This window comes from Cryptomeria japonica, chromosome 4 (assembly GCF_030272615.1).
Source record: "Cryptomeria japonica chromosome 4, Sugi_1.0, whole genome shotgun sequence".
Taxonomy (NCBI): domain Eukaryota; kingdom Viridiplantae; phylum Streptophyta; class Pinopsida; order Cupressales; family Cupressaceae; genus Cryptomeria; species Cryptomeria japonica.
Genome location: NC_081408.1, coordinates 655964756 through 655989004, shown reverse-complemented (window position 1 = coordinate 655989004; position 24249 = coordinate 655964756). Strand labels below are relative to the sequence as shown.

The window sequence follows — 24249 nt, the reverse complement described above, 5'->3', positions numbered from 1 at the left end:
TTTGGTGCACAATCTAGGAGGAAATGGATACCACATTGATGAGGAGCACTAATTTCCATTATAAAATGGATGGAGAAACTAAAGTGGTAAATAACTCTCTGATTCAATTCCTTCATGGCTATAATCTAAAATATTCAAAGACATGATGATAGCATAATACTGAACATTCCTACAACAAGGCATACTCAATCTACCATTCCTTCACCATTTGAAACATGTAGTTTTTTATCTCCTAGCCCACTAGATGTACTTGTAGGACAACCATATTAGAAAGGTAAGGAGATTAACTCAAAGATTGTTGATAGAGCTAAAATGTTCATTGAACATATCAAGCAAGTGTAGTTCTAGGTACACAAGAAGCTTAAAGATAATCACGTATAAGAGAAGCGAAGATTAATATCACACAAACACAAATTGAAGGTGGGTGATCAACTTCAATTGTATTGGAAGCATATAAAAATTAAACCTCTGAGGTGTACAATTTTCTAAATTCTAGAAAAGTCCACAAAAATGTCCTTTGACAAGATTTACCATCATACATAAAAGTTCCCTTAAATTTTATTTTTTTTTCAATTTACTGTGGGTAAACTGATGACAGAGTTCCAAGGGTGGCCTTCTTCGTGTTCTACGATCTAAAATATATTAAAAAGCAAATGAAAATGAAAATTTACAGTTTTATTCAAATATTAAATTAGATTATAATTAAAATAACACAACAGTGTAGCGAAATAATAAATTGGAATATATTTGAACAAAATAATTATTACTCATGAGTCGATCTATTTTTTTAAATTAACCTTTAAGGAAAAAGGAACTAAAAATTACAAAGCTTTTTGGCTTAAATAACTCTTCAAAGTACCATGCAAGTGCTTCAACTGGATACTTGCACAACGTTCAAACTTTAAATATAGCATAAACACAAGAGTGACATCTACCACACTAAGACATCAATATACACAGCTCCAACTTATCAAGTGTGCACAAGAGTGACATCTACCACACTAAGACATCAATATACACAGCTCCAACTTATCAAGTGTGACTCACAGATCTCCTATGAATTTGGCAATAATTTTACCATATTACATGTCACGAGCATCAAGATGCCAGCTGAACCCAAGCAAATTCCTCAATATAGCCAACTGAATTCTCCCCACATGATGCAGCACACGTATAAATAGCTATAGTGCTCCAATCCAATGAGTCAATATCATTTTGTACTTTGAAAAAGTACAGTAATTGAGGTAATACCTGCAGAAGATATCCCATGTGCATTAAATCTCTACATTATGTATCCTACGTATCTCTAAAGCCTACATGGAAGTCATCAAGAGGATGTAATCAATATACTATACATGTACTTCATTAGTACACAATTAATAAGATTAAAAATTTATACAGAAACAGAAAACACAAAGTCGTAGACTTGCAAGAACAAGAAAAACACAATAGTATAGAAAAGTTAGAAGATGAAGACAAGTAATTCAGTACATATTAAGTAGAAATGAAACTCATTGCACTTTATACATAAGAAAACGCAAACGCTTGATTGCAAAGTTATTGAGGGAACGACGTATTAATGTGACTGTTATCAATATTTTTTGGAATTCTGATGCAATTGACATCCACTATAACTCGTATGAGCATTTTATTTTTATTTGTATCGTCCCGTGGAATAGAAAACCTTTTGATACTGTTATAATGACATACCAAGCTTTGCTATTCACAATAGATACAATAAAACAACTATCAATATCAAACAGTCTTTTCTTAAAGAAAAACTATGGTTCTTAATGGCACTGGATAAAACATAATTGAAAGGCATAAATCATAATGTTAATGTTACTGTAGCTATGATCAGACTCCTTCAGGCCGACATAGATAATATAATTGAATAAGTCAAGTTCTTTCATAGGCCGACCCTTTGTGAAAGGGTACCTCTCACATATATATATATATGAAGTATGATCTCATTTATTCTATCAACTAATCAAATTCAAGAGCAGTACAAATAATAGAAGAGCAGATCAATATCATAAGAGCAGATCGACATATAAGAACAGACTGAATATATTAGAAGAATAGATTGAACCAATTAAGGGCAGATCGTCTTGGTGAAGGAGGCGAACCAATTAAGGGCAGATCTATCTTGTATAGAAGGCAAACACTACCTATCATTGTCTTATTGTGCTTCAAGGAGTGAAGTGATCTGTATAGGCCCTTATTATTGGCCATTGTAAAAACTTCGCGCTGTTCTTATTTAATATATATACAGAGATAAATGTTGGTGGGTTTCTCCCTCAAGTAGAAGGGTTTTCCCAGGGTATCTTGTTGTGTTCATTGTTCATTGTGTTGCCTTTTCTAATTGCTCTTAATCTGATCATAAAAAAAACAACACACAAGACTTTTTGCTACCTAGATATACTGCATGCAAGTTTTAAAAGAAGAAAAAAATTAAGATACAAATGAATTAGTCACTAATGATAATAGCAATACCTGACATGGAATGATTATATCCTTTATGCATATGTGTTAGAATACTGCCTTAAAAACAAATCTATTATCTAAGTTATCTACTTTGAATTGAAGGTGTTAAATTTTTGCTTAAAACAGGAGTACTTTCTTTGGTTTTGAAAAAATGACTTTAATAACACCTAATCCTCGCATACTGTTGACCTGTATTTTGTACACTGCCTAACACAGAATAAAATACCCAAGGGTACCTTATCCTCTCTTGAATAAAGCCTCTGATTGCTGAAGATGTCGCAAAAAAGGATCAATCAGGATGACTCCAAGGTTCTTTAATGTAGGGTCTCTACGTGTGGATATGCACCAGTGGTCGTTGTGAATGTTGTTTCATCAAGGGGCCTTACGTATCCGAATTTGCAAGAACAGAATTTCCTAATACTAATGAATTCCAAAAAGATCAAAAGGGTAGGGTTTGCAAGAGATAGATCCTAATCTAATCCTAAGAATGACTTCAATGTAGGCTAGACTTGGTAGGATTCGACCAATTTCAGTATTGCCAAGGAATTACAACTCTACTAAGATTGATGCGATCTTCTAAGGTGATTATTGATTTTCAAATCATCAGGAATCATAGACACTACCATGAAGGTACATATCAATGGTTCAATAATGATTGAAGGTTTAAGCAATCCAAATATCTCCAGTTGACCACACAAGGCGTCCTTACAATCAGTAAGAAGCTAGTGGTTTGGAACGTGAATCTCACCAAAGATCAAGCTCAACACTTAGTCTTTCAAATTTAAATACTACTTCGACTGAGAATGATTCAAGAAAGTAAACAACCATGAAGATAGCCACAAGAATAGCAATAAAACACCATAACTTCAATATTTTATTGATCTCAAAGCCAAAATAGACAACAATTGCTTGGAATTCTTTCTTCAATGCTCAATCTTGCTACAAAATAACTTTCTTCTCTCTAATATTTAATCTCTCATCTGATCTCCTATTCTCTAATTGACAAAATGAAAATGAGTGAGGGTATATATAGCATCCTCAATTACAATGAACGGCCCAGATCAACCGAAGATCAATGGTTGAGATTATGACACCTAAACCCTAATTAGGGTTTATTACAAATAGTCCCCTTTTTATTGAACAATATTAAATGCATAGCCAAATATTTAATTGGCACAAAAATCTAGGAAACATAGACCAATGATAATTAAGGTGCCACATCATCTATAACAACCTTTCTTCTAGAATCTTATTCCCTTTCCAATGCTCTTTCTTAGCATATGCAATGAATCTAGACACGATTCCTTCAATCTCAGTAATAGGAATCTCGGGAAGATTCCTCATTCGTTCTTCCAAGTGGATGACTTGATCAAAAGCCTTGAGAAGAGCCGCATCCCATCCAGGTTCAAGTTCTTTGATTTTCTCAATCAGGAGTATGGTAGCAAACATTTGATCCCGTTGCTCATCTGTGATAACATTCTCATCTTTGCAAAAGATGACCTTGACTCTTTCTTCTAACTCTTGAAGATCCACATCTGTCTCAACTTCGATCCTCCTGCCAAGAATAGTACATAACACTTCGAACACCTTGTCTTGAATCGGATGGATGACCTCTTCAACATGATTGCATTTGGTACTGATGTCTTCGAAAAGAACTTCCTTCATCTGGAGTAGAGTTGACCACTGGAGTAAATTATGAGATCCCCCATCCATTATCTTTTCTTGTGCTAGGATCTTCCTTGATGTTTGCTTGATCACTTGTAGAACAGGAATGATAACATCTCTAGTATGGGCAAAGGCGGCTACAGTTATCATTAGGTTGTGGATGATCTCAAGAACCTGGATAGCTCGGTGGATGGTCTGCATCATTCTTGTTGCGAATTCAATGGCAACTGTATGGGATTTGTCAATCCAAGAGCTCATAAGCTGGACCAAGCTCTTGACTCTCTCTGCCTCACCAACTGATTCAAGGGGAAGTGCTTGCACAGGAGATACTGCTGGATCCTGACGTCCCAAAGGCTGATTGAGATGGCTAAAGTAGCCTCTCCAAGCACCGACCTCTCGCTCAAGCTTTCTATTTTTCTCAATTTCTTCCTTAAGTTTATCTTTAAGTGCCTCAAATGAATCGGTTGCCTCATCCAGTGCCTGCTCAGCGGTGAGTGGACCAAGCTCAAATGTTTCTACATCATACTCCTCTGCGAGGATTTCGCCTTCATACTTGTCCACTGCTGGTGTAGCTATCTGCAATTTCCTGGATCCTGTCTCATCTCTGATCATCTTGGACATCTTAGTGGCCTTCCTTTTCTCTGTTACTTCCTGAGAATTCCCTACAAGACTCTCTAAATCAATCACATTATCTTCGTCCTCGATCACAATCACCCTTGTGAGTCTCTCCTTTAACCAATCTGGAATGGGAGACCTCGTTTCTCTAACTTGTATCTCTTTAGGCAATGTTTCTTCTTCTCGGAGAGGAGATGTCACTTCATCATTATTTTTGTCTTCATGTAGCTCATTGACTTGGAGAGATTGACTTGATGAACGTTGAGGTGCCTGTCCTTCTTCGTGTTTATCATTCTGGACCATTGATTCCATGGATTCCTCAACTTCGAGTGTTCTCTTCGCTTGTCTTACAACTTGACTTGTCCCTTTTTCATGTCGAGAAGATGTGCCGGATGAGCGATCTCGATTGGCCTCTTGCTTCTTCTTGGAGGATTCCCTTTTCTCAGGTCTCTCTTTCCTCTTCGAGCCTTTGGGATGAGGATTGCCTTCACTTGCGCTTCGAAGGTTGCCTTCGCTTGTGCTTCTAGGATGAGGATTGCCTTCACTTACACTTGCTCCTCCTTCCCCTGGTCTTTCCTCCAAAGTAAAAGTCATAGATATGTTCTGTTCTCTCAACTTTTGATGTTGCACATCAACCCATCTGTGAGTACAAGACAAAACTGGAGCCATCAAAGCATCTAGATCCAAAACCTCAAGCTCGTTCCAATCTATCCTCACTGCTTTGTTTTCTCGGTCATAAGATGATTGGAGATGTCTGCCACTGTCCTGAGCTTGATCGGCCACTCTGTAGACTTTGCATCTCCTGATGAAATCTAAAGGCAATCTGGAATGCATCTTTCTTTTAACTTCAAAATCATCTGAGAGATTCATCCAAAAGTCCTCTACCTGAAATTCATGCTTGTATTTTCTACCAACTGTCTCTTCTATATACCCATAAGGATCAAAATTCTCTCTCAAGGCAAAGAATGAAAATGAATATAAGGCCAACTCCTCCTCTGCGTCATCCATGGCTAGAGCATTAGGACATACCTCAACTGAATTACCTAGTATGATAGGCACAGGGATTCCATTTCCATGCCTGTGTCTGAATGCCTTCGCATAAGCTGCCAACTGCCTACTTACCTCAAGTAGCACTATCCTGTCTGTCGGATATCTCGGTAACATGTAGGGAGGTGAAGGACACCCATGAACTCTAATATATGTAAACTTCTGGAATTGGATGAACCAAGCACCATACCTCTTTACAAGCTCTTGTGCATCTTGAGATAGCTGATTGTGAATCCCGCCTTGCAATGTCCTGGTGATGTTCATCGTGAAGGTGTCATTGACTAACTTGTAGTCACTTCCAGGTGGATGATGCAAATGGGCATAGGAATCACAAACTCTGACTTCCCCGGGCCCTCTTCCGATCACACCTCTGTGAGGCAGTCCTGCATATTCAAAACTCCTGATCAAGGCATATATGATGTACGAGCTCATATGGAATGACTTGGTAGCCTTCAGTCTTCTTAACTGTACGTCCAAGCAATGGCTAATCATTCTAGCCCAATGAATTGTTCCCTTTCCTTGTACTATCACTTGGATGAAGTAGAACATCCACTTCTCGAAATAGAAGGCTTGAGGAGCCCCTGTAACTCGGTTGAGCAAAGTTATCAAATCTCTGTACTCCTCCTGGAAGTCGATCCTATGTGGTGTGTTTGGAATCTTGCTCAGGCGAGGACGACTTTTGAGTAACCAATTCTTATTGATGATGCTCAAGCAAGTGTCTGGATCATCTTCGTACATGGACCTGGCTCCTTCTAAGCTTTTGTAAATCATATCTCTATGCTCTGGAAGATGGAGCGCCTCACTTATAGCCTCTTCTGAAAGGTAAGCCAAAGTGTTCCCTTCCTTAGACACGATCGATCTTGATTGTGGGTCATAATGGCGAGCACACTCGATCATCAGCTCACGACACTGGACTGCTGGAGGGAAACCGACCGCCTTGATGATACCACTTTCAATTATTCTCTTTGCGACAGGTGATGGCTTTCCAATGTAAGGGACCTCTCGAAACTTCTTCACACTGAAGTTTCCCAAGTTGGTATCTCCAATGTTGCTCCATTTTGACACGATCTTGGTCTCCAATTCTTCATTCTTTTGATCTTCCTTCATGAGAGCTGGACGACTAGTGGATGCTCCTGCCTTTGGGGTCGCCATCTTGACACCTACACAACATTTCATAATGAGTAATATATTTTGCAACATAGAAATATAGACTAGATTTAAGTTTTAAATTTAGGAAACTTCATGATAAATCTTTGAATTATCATTTCCTAAATGTCTACACAATTTTTCAAAACTTGAAGCTCACAATTCAAAACTTCAAAATTGAGACTAGGATAATCTCGCCATACCTCCACTTGAGAATTAAATCTAAAAAACGATGCAAAATAAGGCAAATTCGCTAGGCAAAAAATGTGGGTCGAAGTCTTCAAAATGCGCTTCCTTTATCAACTTCACCACCTCTAGCCTTCAATAAAATTCGCTCCTCTTGAATCAAGTTTCGCACTCCTTCTTGCCCTTCCAAATCGCACTTGAAATGATGAGTGAATGATGGATTAAAATCGCTCAACACCCCTCTCTTATATGGGCGCTCACCACCTCATTTTCCCATAGGCCGACTTGGAGAATAGGCCTCAAAATAAATAAAAATTGACAAAAGAGGAGGCCGACTTAATTAAAATATTAAAATGATACCCCAAAGCGCTCCATTTTTAAATTTAATTTAATAATAATTAGTTTTGAATGCCTTTATAATTAAAAATTCGATTTTTCTAAGGCTCAAAATTAATTATTAAATGCTATGCACTTTTATTAAATACCAATTTAATTTTTTAAAATATTTTGGAGTTTTAGCGAAATTGGCATTTAATGTGGTTTGGAGGACATTGGCGTCTAGGCCTGGTAAAGATATCAATTTGTTAATAACCTCGCTCTGGTCCCTGGGAGAGGGACAGGAGCGCCTTTTCATTTTTGGCCTTGTATTCCTTGCTTTCACGTTCAAAATCTCTTCCTGGACGTCCAAAATGGGATTTTCATTTAGAACTTTGAGTTTGATTTATTCAATCTTTGGAAGAAACTTGCCTTAAAACATTTTCGCCCTGGTCCCTTGGTGAGGGACAGGAGCGATCCCACCCTTTGTCCTTGGTCTTTGTCTTTCAACTTGCCGATTCAAGTTTGGGGGTAAGCAATGATCTTCGTTCGTCCCTTGAGTGCAAATTCAACTCGTTTCTTCAATGCAAAAATGTGCTTTCCAAAGACTTTCGCCCTGGTCCTCCAGTGAAGGACAGGAGCGATTTTTACAATTGAGCCTAGGATCGTTGATTCTTGGGGGCAATTCTTTGTTCATCATCTTTCTAAAGATATTTCTCACTTTGCACAACCTTGCCTAGACGTGATTTTGGAAGGAAATGATTGGTTTTATGAAAATCGCCTTGGTCCTCCAGTGAAGGACAGGAGCGCTCTTTAGTTTATTGCACAAATTCTTAACCACATCAATATCTCATTACGTTCAAGGCATAAAACATCATTCCTTAGTCCATCTTGAGTCTTGAAAGCGAAAGTAGCATTCCAAAATGTTAGGCTATTAGGCAAATTTGAAGATTTCGCTCTGGTCCCTTGGTGAGGGACAGGAGCGCCCTGGCCATTTTCATCAAATTTCGTGGTCTTTGCAACTTCATTCTTCCTTGAAACACTTTTAAATATCATTCCAATCTTGTGCCTTGGTCTGGATTCGTCCAAATTTGGAGAAGAAGGCTTGTTAATGTATTTTTCGCCCTGGTCCCTTGGTGAGGGACAGGAGCGCTTTGGCAATTATGAGCTTACTTATGCTTTGCTATCTTTCAAAATTATCTTCAATGGATCGATGACGCCCTCCTCCATTCATTCGAAACATGAAACTCGCTTTTTCTTCGCCAGATATTTGCCTTGTTAGAAAATCGCCTTGGTTCTTTGCTGAGGGACATGAGCCATCTTTGAAAATCGCCCTGGTCCCTTGGAGAGGGACAGGAGCGAATTTGTCACTTAGGTTGGTTTTCTTCACTGTGGCCCACTCAAGTTATATTCAGTGGACAGAGCACACTTACCTTGATGTCTTCAAATCGCGAAATCACTTAAATCTTGCAAGGAAAATGCAAAATTGGAATTCAAGCTCCAGTCCTTCAGTGAGGGACAGGAGCGCCTTTTGTCCTCAAGGCCAAATCCTTTCACTTTTCACTTCAAATTTCCTTTGCTGGGGAAAATATCATCTTTTTACATGCCATGAGTAAGAGGCCAAGTCCAAGAAAGGTCCAAAAGGGTGTGCAAAGAAAATCGCCCTGGTCCCTTGGAGAGGGACAGGAGCGAATTTGTCTTGCTGGACAAATTGTTCAACCTTTCATTGCCTTTGACTAAGTCTGGATGTTCTATCATGTTCAATTCATCCTTCATTGTGTCATTAACGCTTCAATTTGATGAACCAAGGCCAAAAATGACCAAAATAAATCATTTCACCCTGGTCCTTCAGTGAAGGACAGGAGCAAATTCACCTTAAATCTTCAAAATTCATCATTTTCGAGTCTTCAAAATCTTCAAAATCTTCAATTTACGTCCAATTATGTCTCCTGGCACCCTGCACAAAACAATTTAAACAAGTCGGAGACAAATATGCATTAAATAACATTTTCGCCTTGGTCCCTGGGAGAGGGACAGGGGCGATTTCACCTTTCCAAGTTAAAATATCCACAATTTAAATCTTCAGATCACTTCACCATGCAGGGTTAGGTCATCGTCAAGGTCGGGAACCAGTTAACAAGTCTCCAAAAAACTTGGTCAAAATTCACCTAGACAAAATGCACAATTCCATCATTAAAATACTAACACTTAGGCATAGCTTGAATTTGCCCTCAAAAAACCTTGGCTAGACCTAAGCTGAGATCCAACTGACCTTCTTGACAGGCTCATCCTATTTCAAAATTTGCAATCTTCGGGAGGATGCTTAAATAATCTTTCAAAATTCGATTGGACTTGGCTTGAAAAAAAAAAAAATCCAAAAGAAACCCCTAAGGCTTAACCCTAGTCCAGACAACTCACTCACTCAAAACCCTAAAAAACAGAGAGAGAAACAGGCAAAACCAAGCGAAAAAAAGAAGGGGGTCCCCATTCCAATGGGGCGATGTGTGAAATGGTCACAACACATACACATGCCGATCTTTTCTCCTCTCAATGTTCACACTAACAGCAAGCCAAAATCATATAGTATGCCTTTGATGTAAAACTACATAATGAAAGACTACTGCTGAGGTAAGCGTGTACAAGCAAAAACATTAACTCAGTATTTTATAACTTTCAGCAGTCACGTGCCTAGGGCATAAAACCCACTTTATAGTCCACTATACAATTAAAAAAAAAGTTAAAACTACATGTGCCTACAAGTTTTTATAAACCTAAAAAATCATAACACGGTCAATATTTCATATCTCAAAAATATGATTGTATAAAAGTTTATTCAAAGATAGATTGGTGTTTAGCATTTTAATCCTTCCTCTATCTCAGTCACATCTGTCCAATTATCCAAAGACCTCCCTTTCTAAATTCAAAACAAATTTCCACGAGCAAAAATATCGGATTATTTTCACCCCCAATTAAATATTTGTTCTTTCTATATTCTTAGTAATATTCTCATTCCAAATACCAGTGATTTGTGGAATGCTACCCTCATCATCTGTTGTCTTGCTAGTACTAGGATAGGAAAAAATATATAATTGCATTCATCTCAAAAACAAACCTTTCCAATATCAAGCAATCTAAACTAATGTTTAGAATCACTGATTTTCTAAAATCAGATGATATTAGCATACAAATCATAGTAAACCACACAAATTTCAGATAATAATTTTACCCAGTTAACATGTCAGACAAACTAAACTTGCAATACTATTTAAATGTACTCAAATAGATCCAACCATCACCTTAATTTAAAAATAGGTTAAAGATTGAAAGTTTCTATATATCATGGATCTAAAAGAAAGTTAAAGAAAGTTCCTCACATTCAACTAGATAATTTAACTGGTCATATAATCAAGTTGAACGCAAGCTCCCTTACCTGGAATTCAAAGTACCGAGGTCCATTGCACACAGTACAATTAGGAATGTCAGTGTTTTGTGGTTGTCCTCCTATTCTTGGCCACAAGATCTTTGCATTCTTAGACCAACAGTACCTGTTATATCAATATGTCTATATCAAGCAAAAAAGAAAATATAGTCTGCAGCTCACAATTTCTAATGGCATATAACTTTTCTTATGAATCATCAACTTTCTAAAAAGTAGCACAAAGCTGAAATAGCACAGGATTGCTTCAATGTTAGATACTATTAATCCGTGAGAAAAACATAAAACTAAAGAACTCAAGAAGATCATGCTTCTAAAAATCTTTTTATTGCTAGTACATGCTGTTTGGTAGGAGATGGGTGCCTAAATTCATTGTGTTCACTACTGGGATTATTGAAAGAAGAGAACAGGTTGTCATTTGTATTCTATAGCAATCAACAAGTATGAGAACTTGTATACGAGACGATGAGTTGTACTTTGGTACCAGAAAGTGGCTTCACGGATTCTGAGAAAACTGGAGGCACAGAATAATTCTGTTTACATTCCTCCTAGTGTGCAGACAGAACTAATTTTTAGCACAAATTAATTCATTGGTTGAAAACCACACAGAAATCAACACAGTACCCTCATGAAATGAAAGGAAGAGCGAGATTTTTCACATAATACAGATGAACTGTTTTTACTTTTTAGCTTTGTCACAGGTGATGGACTGTCATTCAACCAACTGTACAAATGTTTTCTAGGTGTAGTAAGAGGTAAGGATATAGCTTTTCGAAGGAAATATTGGATCATTTTATTTTTTTGCAGATTTTGTATAGGATATAAATGGCAAATTAAGTAAGCTATTTTATCTACCATGATATTTACTGCTGACTAATTTGATCTGCAAATTCATCTTGATGCTTCTCAAACTAAACAATCTTTAAATTTAATAATGCATTGTTCAGATTCTGACTATTACAGATTGATAAAAGATGGTAGAAGGATAGCAAAAGAGTATATAAATGTCATATGCATATATTGGTATAAAAGTTAACGCAAATGATTACAAAAGATAAAGCAAACAAACAAAAACCTGTACCAATGGAATCAACAAATTTTGGTGATATATCCGATATCGGCAGAAATTCAATTTTAGCTAGCTTCAATATAAATAATACTACAAAATAGTAGAGACCCATCTTCCTATATTGCAATGAAAAACCTTCATATCAACCTGGATAGTGCAAGGAGATTTACTGGAAACGAAAACCCAGAATTGAATGTACAATAACTTGTTGCAACATATTCACATGCAACAAACACCTTCACATGATCAAACATTGATAAATGATAAATCTCGTAACAAAAGTGGAACAAAAGCCAGAGTGTTATCCCTGCAGAGTCAAATTGTCATGTCCAAAAGTGTTGGTGTTGGAAATAAGCCACACCCGGACCGACGATGGACTGGTCCAACGATAAGCCACACCTGGACCGACGATGGACTGGTCCAAGAGGGGCCAGTAGCTCAGTGGTAGAGCACTCCAGCAGCGTATGGAATGTCCTAGGTTCGAGTCCTAGCTGGTCCATGTCTCAACAAAAAGGCTTCCCAAATCCTTTTTTTCAATATTTGGAATGCTCTTAGGGTCATCTCTCAATAGTTGAAGAGATGCATAACTAAAGGATAATCTTGAAATTCAAAATAATCGAAATTCACTCATGTTGCATTCAATGGTAAACAGGTTACAACTTACAGCTAAATTATTGCGATATTTTTCTTTTACAGAAGTTAATGAGGCCTCCGTTTACTAGAAAAAATTGCTGCCAATCGAGTAAATATATTTGCATAGTAAGAGCATGTAGGCCTTTCATAGTTTACTCAAACAAGAACAGCAGCTCACCAAAATGAGGTGCTTCACTATTAAAGACAAAAAACAAAGCCACATCAAATAGGCTCAAATTCTCAATATCTTACTTTGTGAATAGTCAAGCATACACTGTAGATCAAGAATAAAGCGCGAACTTCAAAATGGATTCAGATACACTTCCAAAGGATTTATGCTGGTATCCCTTGCACAATTAAGACTCTTTTCTGAACGAGATTGATCTGAAATTTGATTGCATTGCTACACCTTTCTCTCCCAAAATTTGGCATTTCTCAGTATTCAATTAAAATGACTCAAACTGGAGACTTTCTAGACAAAGAGAACAGCAACTAACACTATTTATTGATATAGAACACAAAGAAATGGCAACATAAACAAGCAAGATAATAGAATAATGCTTCACTACTAAAGACAAAAGACAAAGCCATATCAGATGGGTTCAAACTCTGAAATGTCTTAATTTGTGAATAGTCAAGCATACTCTGTACATCAAGACTGAAGCATGAATTTCAAAATGGATTCAAATACACTACCAAAGGATTTATGATGGTATCCCTTCCACAGTTAAGACTCTTTTCTGACCAAGACTTATATGAAATTTGATTGCATTGCTACACCTTTCTCTCCCAAAATTTGGCATTTTTCAGTATTCAATTAAAATGACTCGAACTGGAGACTTCCCAGATAACGAGAACAGCAATCAACACTACTTATTGATATAGGACACAAAGAAATAGCGACATAAACAAGCAAGACGATAGAATAATATTATTTTTACTATATTTTCACAATTATTTCATCTGGATTCATTCCAGGGTGCAGCAGTATCATGCACCACTGACAATGAGATCCCCCATCCAAACATGGGAACACTCAATTACATTACAAACCAGCCAGCACTGGAAAATTGAAACTTTCTATGATTATAATGTTTAACAGTGGATTCTGTCTCTGCCCCATGTAAAAAGAGGATACATTCTTCACCAATATTGAAAGAAAAAAATGTGTATGATTGTAATGGTGAAATTTGCATACCCATACTAATTCCCATTTAGTTTTAGACGCATTTTGACGTAATAACTTAATATAATTTTTTATCAACAAATGGCACTCTTGTGCTAAGTTTGGCTCTTTCCCTAATCCTTATCCATCCCTATTTATTCTACTTACACACATCCCCATATATTCAACCTTATCCCACCTCTTTTGCACCCATTTCTACGTATTTGCCTTATTGTCAGCCCAGACTTCAACAAACCTGTTCCTGATCCCAAGATTTGCATTTCCTGTCCCAGGTCAATCCCACAGTGCTCAGGCTCAATCCCAAGGATCTCAGGATTGACCCCAAAATTCAAATTTCCAAGTTTGCAAAACTTATTGTTATGTTTGGTATTTAAAGACATTCATTGTGCAATTACAGAACAAGGAGCATCAAAGAATCATATGGTTGATCAAGGAGAAAGTCATTCCAGGAACATTTCAATTTAGAGCTTAAAAGGAATCCATTGCATCAGAACCCGCATATAGGTCTTCTACATACTTGTCTATGCTATCTTCAAATATTTGCCCAAGTCCATAAAGCCATTTCGACAAGGGGGTTGACCTGCTTTACCCTAGAAACCCAGAAACTTTCCCCAAAGGTATTTTTAATACCGTCCTTACACACATTCAGATATCAGCCGTTACAGTGAATCTGATTGCAGAAATCTGTTGTCGGCCAGAGCACACATGCTGCTCAGGATTGACCCTCATGGAATGCTGTGTCTCTTCTGATTCTAAGATAGTGACCATAGGGCATCATTTCTGAACATGGCTGAATTGAGTATGAACACACTCAGCTTCCATATTCCAGTATCGAATTAAGAGCTAATTGTACCTATCTTTCTCTTTTGAGTTCAGAATATATATTGCAATTATCAAATCCAAGCTACTTAATTAAATATAGGTTAATTGTGCAGTTACTAATTGTATTTAAATAATTAGCCTAGATTTATATAAAAGGGATTGTTAGCAGCATTGTTTGTCATTGATGTCAATTGCGTTTCTATTAAAATACTTGCAGAGAATCATTTTGAATCAGTTTGGAGGATTTTTGTTTGGCGAAGGTACATACTTCAGATTGTGAAGTTTAGGTGGTTCATGTTGTGTCTTGTCTCCCATTATTTCTGTAGGTCTGATGTTGCGGATTTGTTGATTTTCGATCTTAATCTACTAAGAGAATACAAACAGTAAAAGTAATGTTAGTTTGATGAACAAACTGTATGACAGTCTATACTACTGATTTCATAAGAATCAGATTGTTACCATATCTTATTATGTTTTGATCGATGTAAGAACACAGACTTTCATTCATGGACACGTATCTTGTGCTTGGTTTATCGTTTAATCCATTCAAACCAAAGTATTTTATAAATGCAGACCCATGAGTGATAGTTTACAAGGAAGGTAAGTAATTAAAGCAGATGAATTCGGGTTCTAACTGTCTTAGACAGTTTGTAATTTGCATTCATTATTCCTTAATGAAAAGACTTTTCTTTGTTGTTTGTGAAGAGTATCAAATGTGAATAAGAAGACAACTGTCATAACTAAGACAACAGTTATAACCGATATTAAAACTGTCAACTAATTCAGTTATGTTCTGATGTACAAACTTGTTTTATATATACTGGTGTCTATTTAGAAGAAGATGATGATGCGTATGAGTGGTGAGTCTGATGCACGGGAAAGGAAGAAGTATTTTCTAAATCTTTCAAATAATGTACACAGTATAAATCCATTGATTGTGATAAGAAGTTTGTTGAAGAATAGTCTCTGCGGTGCATGAGAAAACAAGAAATGTGAAGTTTCAAATCAGGTATAACACAGATTGCAATTTAACACGGCATTGTTTTGACAGTACATTCTCTTCAAACTTATATACATATCTCATCTCAAACAGTTCAGATAAGTTCAGATTTGCAGGTTATTGTGATAGTTTACAGTGTTCTACCTGGAGAAGTTTTGTTTGCAGGTCTCAGATTTTAAGTGCGGCATTACACAGCATATTTGGAGGTCGTTGATAATCAGATTGTGAAAGTTTGTTCTTATGTTTCAATTGTTGTAGAATGTGGTGCTACTGAAGTTGAAATCAGTCATAGTTTTGTAATTGTTACATTCATAAAAGTAGTGTTTTAGAAGTACTGCCTTGTTTTTTATTAAGGAACAAACAGGTTTTGAGGGGACCCGAAACCCCTTACAACAAGTTTTGAAGGGACCTGAAACACTCTGATTTTTCACCAATCCGGAACTCAAAGAAGAAAGCTGCAATAGGATACACTGTAGACAACCAGCAGCCCACCATCAGCCTAGCATCAAATTAGAATCAATGATGAACTAGCTAAACAAAAAGAAGGCCGAAGCAATTCTCCTACAAACTCAGATGACCATGACTATAGGGGTTTTCCAAGCCCCCTTAAACTTAATAATTGGTTTTAACAAGGCTCCCAAAACCTTAAGCTTGAGGATGAACAGCACTGAGAATATCAAACCCTCCCAACTCTCTACCTCAATAGGAGATAAAGGAAAGAAATCAGTAGTAATATCAGTCTTAGTATCCAACCAGCCAAAAGTCAGCACAACATCAGCTCCCCAACAACATTTCCCAGCATCAACCGCAACATCCACCTTCACCTTGATAGAAGATTGGTGATCTCCAACACCATCCATCTTCGCCTCTAAAGAATATAGGGCCACCTCTATAGGAAGAACTAGAGAAAACCAGAGATACTGAAAAAGAAGCCAAGAAATAAGGGGGAAGCCAAAAAAAGGGCCATAAAAGATAGAAGCGTTCATAACTGCCCACAGAGAAGGTACTTCAAACAGCACCAGGAGGACCAAATCCCTCAACCGTTCCCACACAAAAAATCAAAAAGCAGAAAAGGGTGAAGAAATGAAATAAGCAATAACGAACAACACCCTCCAAGAACAGAACAATAGCTTTGGGGATCAGAACAAGATCTCCAACTTCCCAAAAAACCACCTCAAAAGTGGCCTCTGAGACAGCAGAAAGAGCACCACAAAAACAGAGAGGATCAGCAATCCCAGGTCTGCAAGATACATCTTCTCCAACCAAACCTGTCTCCCCCACAAAGAGAAACAGGACCACCTCCATTGGAAGACCAGAGGAAGAGACCTTAGGAAGCACCAAGGGGCTGCCCCAAAAGATAAAATCACTGGTATCCATGAAATCCTCCAGGACAGTACTCCAGAAGGGGAACCAATATAAGTGGCTCTTAGTGTGAGATGGATGGGAAACCAAACCCTAACTGAACCCCACAGCAGGCTCTCAAACATAAACAAAAATAACAAAGCCAGAGCCACAACAGATCCCCACATGAGGAAAAAAAAGACAGCGAAACACAAGGATCTCAAAGTAGGAAGAAGACCAAACCCCTGGGGACCCGAGGAGAGCCCAAATCCACTCAAAGCCCTCCGCACACACGCTCCAAAAAAGAGAAAACCCTTGCAACCGTTCTCGGAGCATCCAAACAAGCTTCCACCACAGTCAAAACAACAGCCAGCCGGGCAAAATGAGGGCAAAGCTGGGTCAAAACACCCCCAAACACAAGATCTCCATCCACCATAGCGGCAGGAGCATCCAGCACAACCGCCTCCCCATCCCCATCTTCAACTTCGCCAGCTCCAGGATCCCCATCACCACTTTCCCCACCATGCTCTGAAAAACCTAGAAAAATCGATGAGCAGCCGCCACCAAATAGGGGACCAAAGGAAGCTTCTGCATCAAACAAAGCCCACGACAGCCTTGCGACAAAAGAGAAGATGCAAGCCACACCTTCCTCAGCAACAGAGCCATCATCATTTGCCTTGTCCTCCTCCCCTGCAGCTTCTTCCCCAGCAGAACCCCTAACCCCCATCCCGCTCCTACTCCCGCTCGGCACTTCAAAATAGTAGCATGTCTATTATTCTCTAGAAATACTGCCTCGTTGCTCAGATTCTTGAATTGTGATTCTAAAAAGTCAGTGCTTTGATAAGGGATTTGGTGATTCCTCGGTGTTGGTGCCCTAAAAGTTAGTAAATTCTCTTAACTGTGAGGCTGGATTAGGACAGTAGATCCTAGCAGCATTTCTCACCATGGTTTTCCCGTCCTAGGTTTCCATGGATCTCCCTGTGCATTGATCTTGCTGTGTGGTGCATCTCCTTTAAGCTTCACTCTCAGATTGTTTTTATTTCAGAATTTCAGATTAAATTATTTAATTAATTAAGGATCTAAATTTTGTCTACTACTGATTCACCCCCTCGCCCCCGCCCCTTTCAGTGGTAGAATTGTGTTCTTTAGGGATTTCATTCACTTACAATATTGCATATACAGATCTCCTAGTACATACAACATCTTGCCTGTCTCAGACTACAACATGCCTAACTTCTGTTGTGCAACAGTGGTTTTGCCCTATTCTTACAAATCATAAGGATATATATCATGCCTATGGTGTTTGCCTGAGTAACTGATTAACAGAAACACAGTATTCAATTTCAGCTATTAGCACTGTAGTTCTGGTAGTTGGGTTGCCCGATGGGTTTCTAAGCTACCTTAATATGCAAATTTGAGAAAGAACCTGTCTAACAACTTCTAGAAAGCAGAATTGCTTCCCTCTTTTGGTCTCATGCAGAACTTGTCTCAGATTTCGACATCCTCTTCCCTCTTTTGGTCCCATGTAGAACTTGTCTCAAATTTCAACATCCTCTTCCAGTTTGGAAAAATAACCTTCATTGGACTGAAACTCTAGAAATGAAGGCTCACAATACACCTCAAGAATGGCAGTAAATTTCAAATCTACCTGCCCCTACCTGGACATGCATCCTACATGACAACAGCCATACAGCTTTGGCATGTGCCCTCTGTGACAGCAACACATACAACTTAAAGTGTTGCTGTCACAGAGGACACATGCCAAAACTGTATGCAATGTAAAACTGTATACCAATGTTATCACAGAAATATTTACATTAGGGATATTAAATCATGAACCCTGGCCGCACCCTCGCCTGCATGCGACAAGTCTCCGGACGCGAAACGGATCGTACCCAAACCAGTAAGGTAACATGGACAAACTGGTAACATAGCATATGACCAATAAAAAACATGCAATCCTCACATGTCTACAGAAAAGTACCGCACAAAAATAACCAACAACATAATTGTCAACCATTATAAGAAAGCAAATGCAAGGTCTTATAATGACATTCGAAAATAGACAAATCTAAAGGGGCCCAACTTGATAATTCTATGTAGTAAGAAATGTACTCTCCTTAGAAAACTCTCCTGACTTCCAAAGCTAAGAAAAATTCAAGGGAAGAGAACTTGATAATAGAAGTGAAAAGGAGATGCCCTATGATCACATGGTATATGCACAAATCAATGTTTATGGCAAAAAGATATGTTCATTAGATCTTCCACCTATCAGTAACTCCCAAACTCTCAGGTAAAGCCTCCTCTCCTTCTTCTACACTTCTGTATGTAAATCCCTGGTGAACACTATGTAGCATATTAGCTGGGAAATTTTCTGTCTACTTCCCCACGGTTGTTTTCAATAGGTTATAATTTAGTAAATAGTTTTAATATGCTGCATATAGCAAATGGTGTTCGTGTCAAATTACATTAAACCAATAGTTTACAAGTACAATAAGAAACATGCATATCATGCAGTAACATTATATTTCCTGCTGATGGATATAGCCACTCTTGAATGAATAAAGGAGACACCTCATAACTTGATCTGGAGCTTTTGCAATGTGTTCTTGAAAGGAAGCCCAATGTTTTTGATCTTTGGATGCCTGTTAAGCCAGACAATAGAATGGAAAAATAATTGTAAGTGTGCAATACAGATGTCCGAAAAATAAAAATTACAAATAAATGACAAAAACAAGCATACCTCCATCTTGATAAACTGCTTATCAAAATCTCCAGCCTTTCCCTGCACATCTTTAATTATACTTGTGGGGACTTTCTCACTGCAATCTCCTGTATCGGAATCATCCAAGTCTTCATCAACCACCTCAAATTGAGGCCATAAACAATTGCTTGCGGGTTTCATCTGGCAGTCAACTTGGGAGCCTGTCTCTGGAAATTTAAGATTAAGATAAGAGAAACATAAAGCTATCTATTATCTAGATAATTAGAGCAAACATGGCCAGAATATCAAATGAATCACACCATGTCCATTCACAAGCTCGGACGAACTATGGTTTTCGGTAAGCCCGCTCAAAGCTGCACCAGTCTTGGAACTTGACTGAATTTTACGACATGTTGCTGCATGACCAGTTTTCCAGTGGTTGACCTAGATAAACATTCCAATAACTAAATTTGTGACAAAACATCATGAATAGTTTAAATGTCACATGAAGCTTCACAATAAATACATAAAGTTATCAACCAGAAACACATGGCAAAATTTAGTAGTTGCCTGATGATGGCGAGAACAATAACGTGCAAGCTTGCAACCACTGCAAATCTTCCCACCTCTCCATGTCCCACACCAACTGCAAAGAGCAACTACCCTTGCATCCAAAAAATAATAGCACATAGCTTCAATACATTGTACCGATGTACTGATAAGTGATGACATTGCAATTTCCAAACATAAATCACTAAATTCTAAGAAATGAATACAATAAAAACAATTTAGAATATTTCATAACTTTTAAGAATGCATTCCAAACCCAGAATCTTGTTACAGAAACATTTTACATGTTTTGCACACATTCAATAAGTAGTCAAAAAGAATCAGTACATTATGTTTGGTGACATGCACCTAATCCTTCTCTTCTTCCTCCCAACATCCTAAGAGAAAACTTCTTTAAGATTTAAGATGGCTTTATTGCTCATCCTAACTATATGTGATAACACTGATCACATGGTCTTAAATGTTTGCTTGTCTGATCACAAGGCATTTACACCCAATTGTGACTTGAGATATCACCATATTTTCCTCATAAGGACATTATTTACAGATTGTGAACTCTTTAGAGGGTGAAGAGTAAGGAACATCTCATTTTCAACTGTCCTAATTAATAAAAGATTCAGAGGAAGTGTTACTGTGTTTTCTAGGGAGGCCTCAACTAGAGATGTTCTAGCATTATTTCTAAAGTAGGTAGTGTCATCCATGCATTAATTGCTCAGGAGCTTAACTAGAGTTATGACTTTGATCGTGTCATTCATCTGAATTGTTTCAATTAGCAAGAACAGCAAGTCTCTGATGGTCGCCAGTGAAGGTGTTGGTGAAGACAATGGACAGACAGTCAGAAGGCATTCCAAGAGCTATACTGCTATAGCATTTGTCCCCAAATCAGCAAGGATGACAGCAGCTCCTTGGATCCAGTCAAAACCCACATGACCAAAGCTATAACAATAGTTTCAAACTTTCAAAGTTACTTCTAGGGGACATTCAGCCTTGGATGTTAAGAAACTTTCCTGCTCTTCTTTGCCAACAAGTAGTACTTCAATTCTTTCAATAATAACTTATTAGTTAATAACTCTATCAAATCCTGTTATCCCAAAACACTCTCCAAATGACAACCTTGAATTTGTTATTTTCACCGGTTCACATTGAGATTATGGTGAGTTTTGTCCCACCACTTCTTCTGACTAATTGCTTTAATGGGTCAAGATATCATTTAACTTTTGTATATTCCCTAAGGAATGCAAATATAATCATGAAGTTTATGCTTTTCTTTGTTAGCAATATTTTATACACCCCTTTGTGCCACTATGATTGTTGGTTCTACTTTCCAAAAGTTTACAGTTGAGCTAGATTTAGGGTTTATGCTCTAAAGATTTACAGAATTACATCAAACCTTACAGTTTGGCTAACAATATTTTAGCAAGAAAATTATGTGGAAATTACTGCACATAAATTAAAAAACATTGACTGATCCAGGTGGATAAATCAAACACAACTCCAGTGATGCCACCAAGCCCATTCTCATTGGCTGCAGTAATGCTGACTCATGTTTCATGGTCTGCAGTGCTCCAAAACATTCTCTTTAAGTTCATGGTATCTCCATGATCATCAGTTCATCTCAGCCAGATGTCACACACTTTTCAATGGCACAAAACAGTCTAGGCAAATCGCTATCATCAACTTTTGGCAGGATTCCACACACCTACAGACCCAACCACTAAGGTCCATTCAGAACATGTGGTACCAATGAGTGCCAACAGTGTTGCAGCCCTCAGCTGAAAAAGGGTAGAATGTTACATTTCAACATTGTTCAACTCAGCCGTCAGAGAGTAAAGCATCACAGGGAATAGCAACCATTTCAACCTCCTTGAACAGTTCTTTAGCCTCTAGATTTGTGACATCATTTATACATCTGTATCCTCGACTTCTATCAAGGATGATCATAACATTTCTCTAAAAAAATGATGACTTCTTCCTGATTCACTGGCTAAACAGGCTCAACAAGTACTAGTCAAACTTCTCACCAGGTTGGCACAAATCTGCAGGAAAATGTCATTCAGCACATATACACATCAAGATATGTCATTTTTTCCACATTTCTGTCTTTTGTTGCTGTGATTTACCCCCATAATACGGAGTGATCATCAATGAGTTTCAAGAATTTCTTAGCCAGATTTGAAAGGTATTTGACCTTTTTTTGTTTTAGATTTTTACTAATTTTCTTCCACTTTAGTTCTCTTCCAGGGTTTCAATCTTTGCTTTATGTTTTTTTTCTCATTTTATTCTTTCTTTTAGATATGCAGTTTGAAATTTTTTAATTTGATTGTTTTATTCTTCCTTTTTTTCCTAGGGTTTCTAATTTTGCAATGGTATAGAGTTGATACTCTCAGCTAACAAATTCAAGGAGCCCATCTAGAAGCATGGCAAACTAGGTTCAAATTCAGAAATAGTGGCATGCAATTGTTGTGGTTTTCGGATGGGAGGCAGCATCAATCAACTGAAATATCACCTTGCACAAATCTTTGACTGAGATTTGCATATGTGTAATGCAATGGAACTTAAGGTTACATTAAAGATGAAGGCTGTCCTTGCTCGCTACATGGAAGAAACAAAAAAATAAAATAAAAGAGAGAACACTCGAAATAGTTGCAGCCATGATGAATTATCCCCGACTCAAAGATAACTTGCACAAAGGAGATCTGATCATCTAAGGTAAGAATTTTACCTGACTCTTTAATCTTTTAACAAATTTTTTCAATTTTTTGATATATTTTCTCAATATTTTTATTTTTTTGAAAAAAAGAAACAAGTTTCACTATTTGTTTTAATGTTTTTAGGTGTTCGTTTTGAACTTTCTTTAGTTTGTACTTTGTACATATTGTAGGGTTGCATTTATTAATTTAGTTTTGATTTAAAATTGTATAATTTCTTATGACAGCAAAATAAAATTGCGAGAATGGTCAATAGTTTAAGTTCAGTGAGTATTGATGCAAACAGAAAATTTCTATGATAGAGCATCTCCTTTAGGCTTTATGTAAATATACTATGATGCTTGAACAACTTGTCGGAGGTGGGGCATACATTCGGAATTGTAGTGAGTGTGGAATCCAATTTAAGAGCTTGTCTGGTTGAGTGAAAAATCACTTTTGTGCAATAAGTGGGAAATGGATTAGAGCATGTGAAGGGCCAAATAAGAAGGGGTTGTCAAACGAAAAAATTATGGCATACATTAGAGAACAAGAAGGAATTGATGTTGTGACTGAAACAGAAAAACTAAGATCTCATCCTTTAGCAAAGAAAAAATAATGAATTTACCTATAGATTCAGTAGTGGCCTCCCAACATCCTTTCTTGGAGACACCCTATATCCAAACAGAAGATCCCACTCCTTTCCACAAAAGAGGCCCATTGGACAAGGCATTTCAAAATGAAGCAAGAGACACTGCAGAGAAAAAAGTTGCACGTTGCATTTATACTAATGGTCTTCCTTTCAACTTGGTGAGAACACCATGTCAGCAGGAAATTGTCATGCCCCCGCCATGAAAAAGATATCAATGCTCAAGAAAATCGTCTTATTTATAGACTTCACAATTTTCTGTAGAAAGCAATATACAAAGCCAATGATTATAAGACAGATGGAGAAGGCAGCGATCATGCAGCGATTAAATAAGGATAATAATGAACAATAAATGATCATTTAAGGGGCAGCGATTAAAGAGAATCAATATATTATAAGCTGTGATTCTATTATTTTAGGAGCGATGATTAGTATAAAGGCAGAAGAAACAACATTCATATAATGCTAAACAGCTATTAATAAATAACAGCAATTAAGTTAATGAGGAAGTTGAATTGGAAAGGGGTTTGACAAAATGATCTGTATGCTTTTCTTAGGAGTTGGCCGAACTTGAATAGATTGTCATTTTGGAAGGACATTTGGATTGCGTCCCACTCCATGGTACTGTGGCAAATCTGGAAAGAGCGCAACAGGTGCATATGTCAAGGAGAAGAACAGAGTTTAGAACAATTAA

General features: G+C 37.5%; 1 protein-coding gene across 2 annotated transcripts in view; it reads right to left on the bottom strand.

The window, feature by feature from the left end:
• Window positions 1-719: 719 nt before the first annotated feature.
• The window catches only part of LOC131053565 (uncharacterized), a 37172-nt gene continuing 13642 nt past the window's right edge, over window positions 720-24249 (bottom strand). The window contains exons 5-10 of one of the 2 annotated variants that reach the window (XM_057988186.2): window positions 20223-20311; window positions 19973-20096; window positions 19692-19879; window positions 19523-19593; window positions 10892-11006; window positions 720-1251 (exon numbers count right to left, since the gene is read on the bottom strand). In XM_057988186.2, the coding sequence (XP_057844169.2) occupies window positions 1099-1251; window positions 10892-11006; window positions 19523-19593; window positions 19692-19879; window positions 19973-20096; window positions 20223-20311 (740 nt within the window). In that variant the 3' untranslated portion in view covers window positions 720-1098. The remainder of the gene's footprint in view (window positions 1252-10891; window positions 11007-19522; window positions 19594-19691; window positions 19880-19972; window positions 20097-20222; window positions 20312-24249) is intronic. The other variant, XM_057988187.2, reaches the window with a different exon arrangement.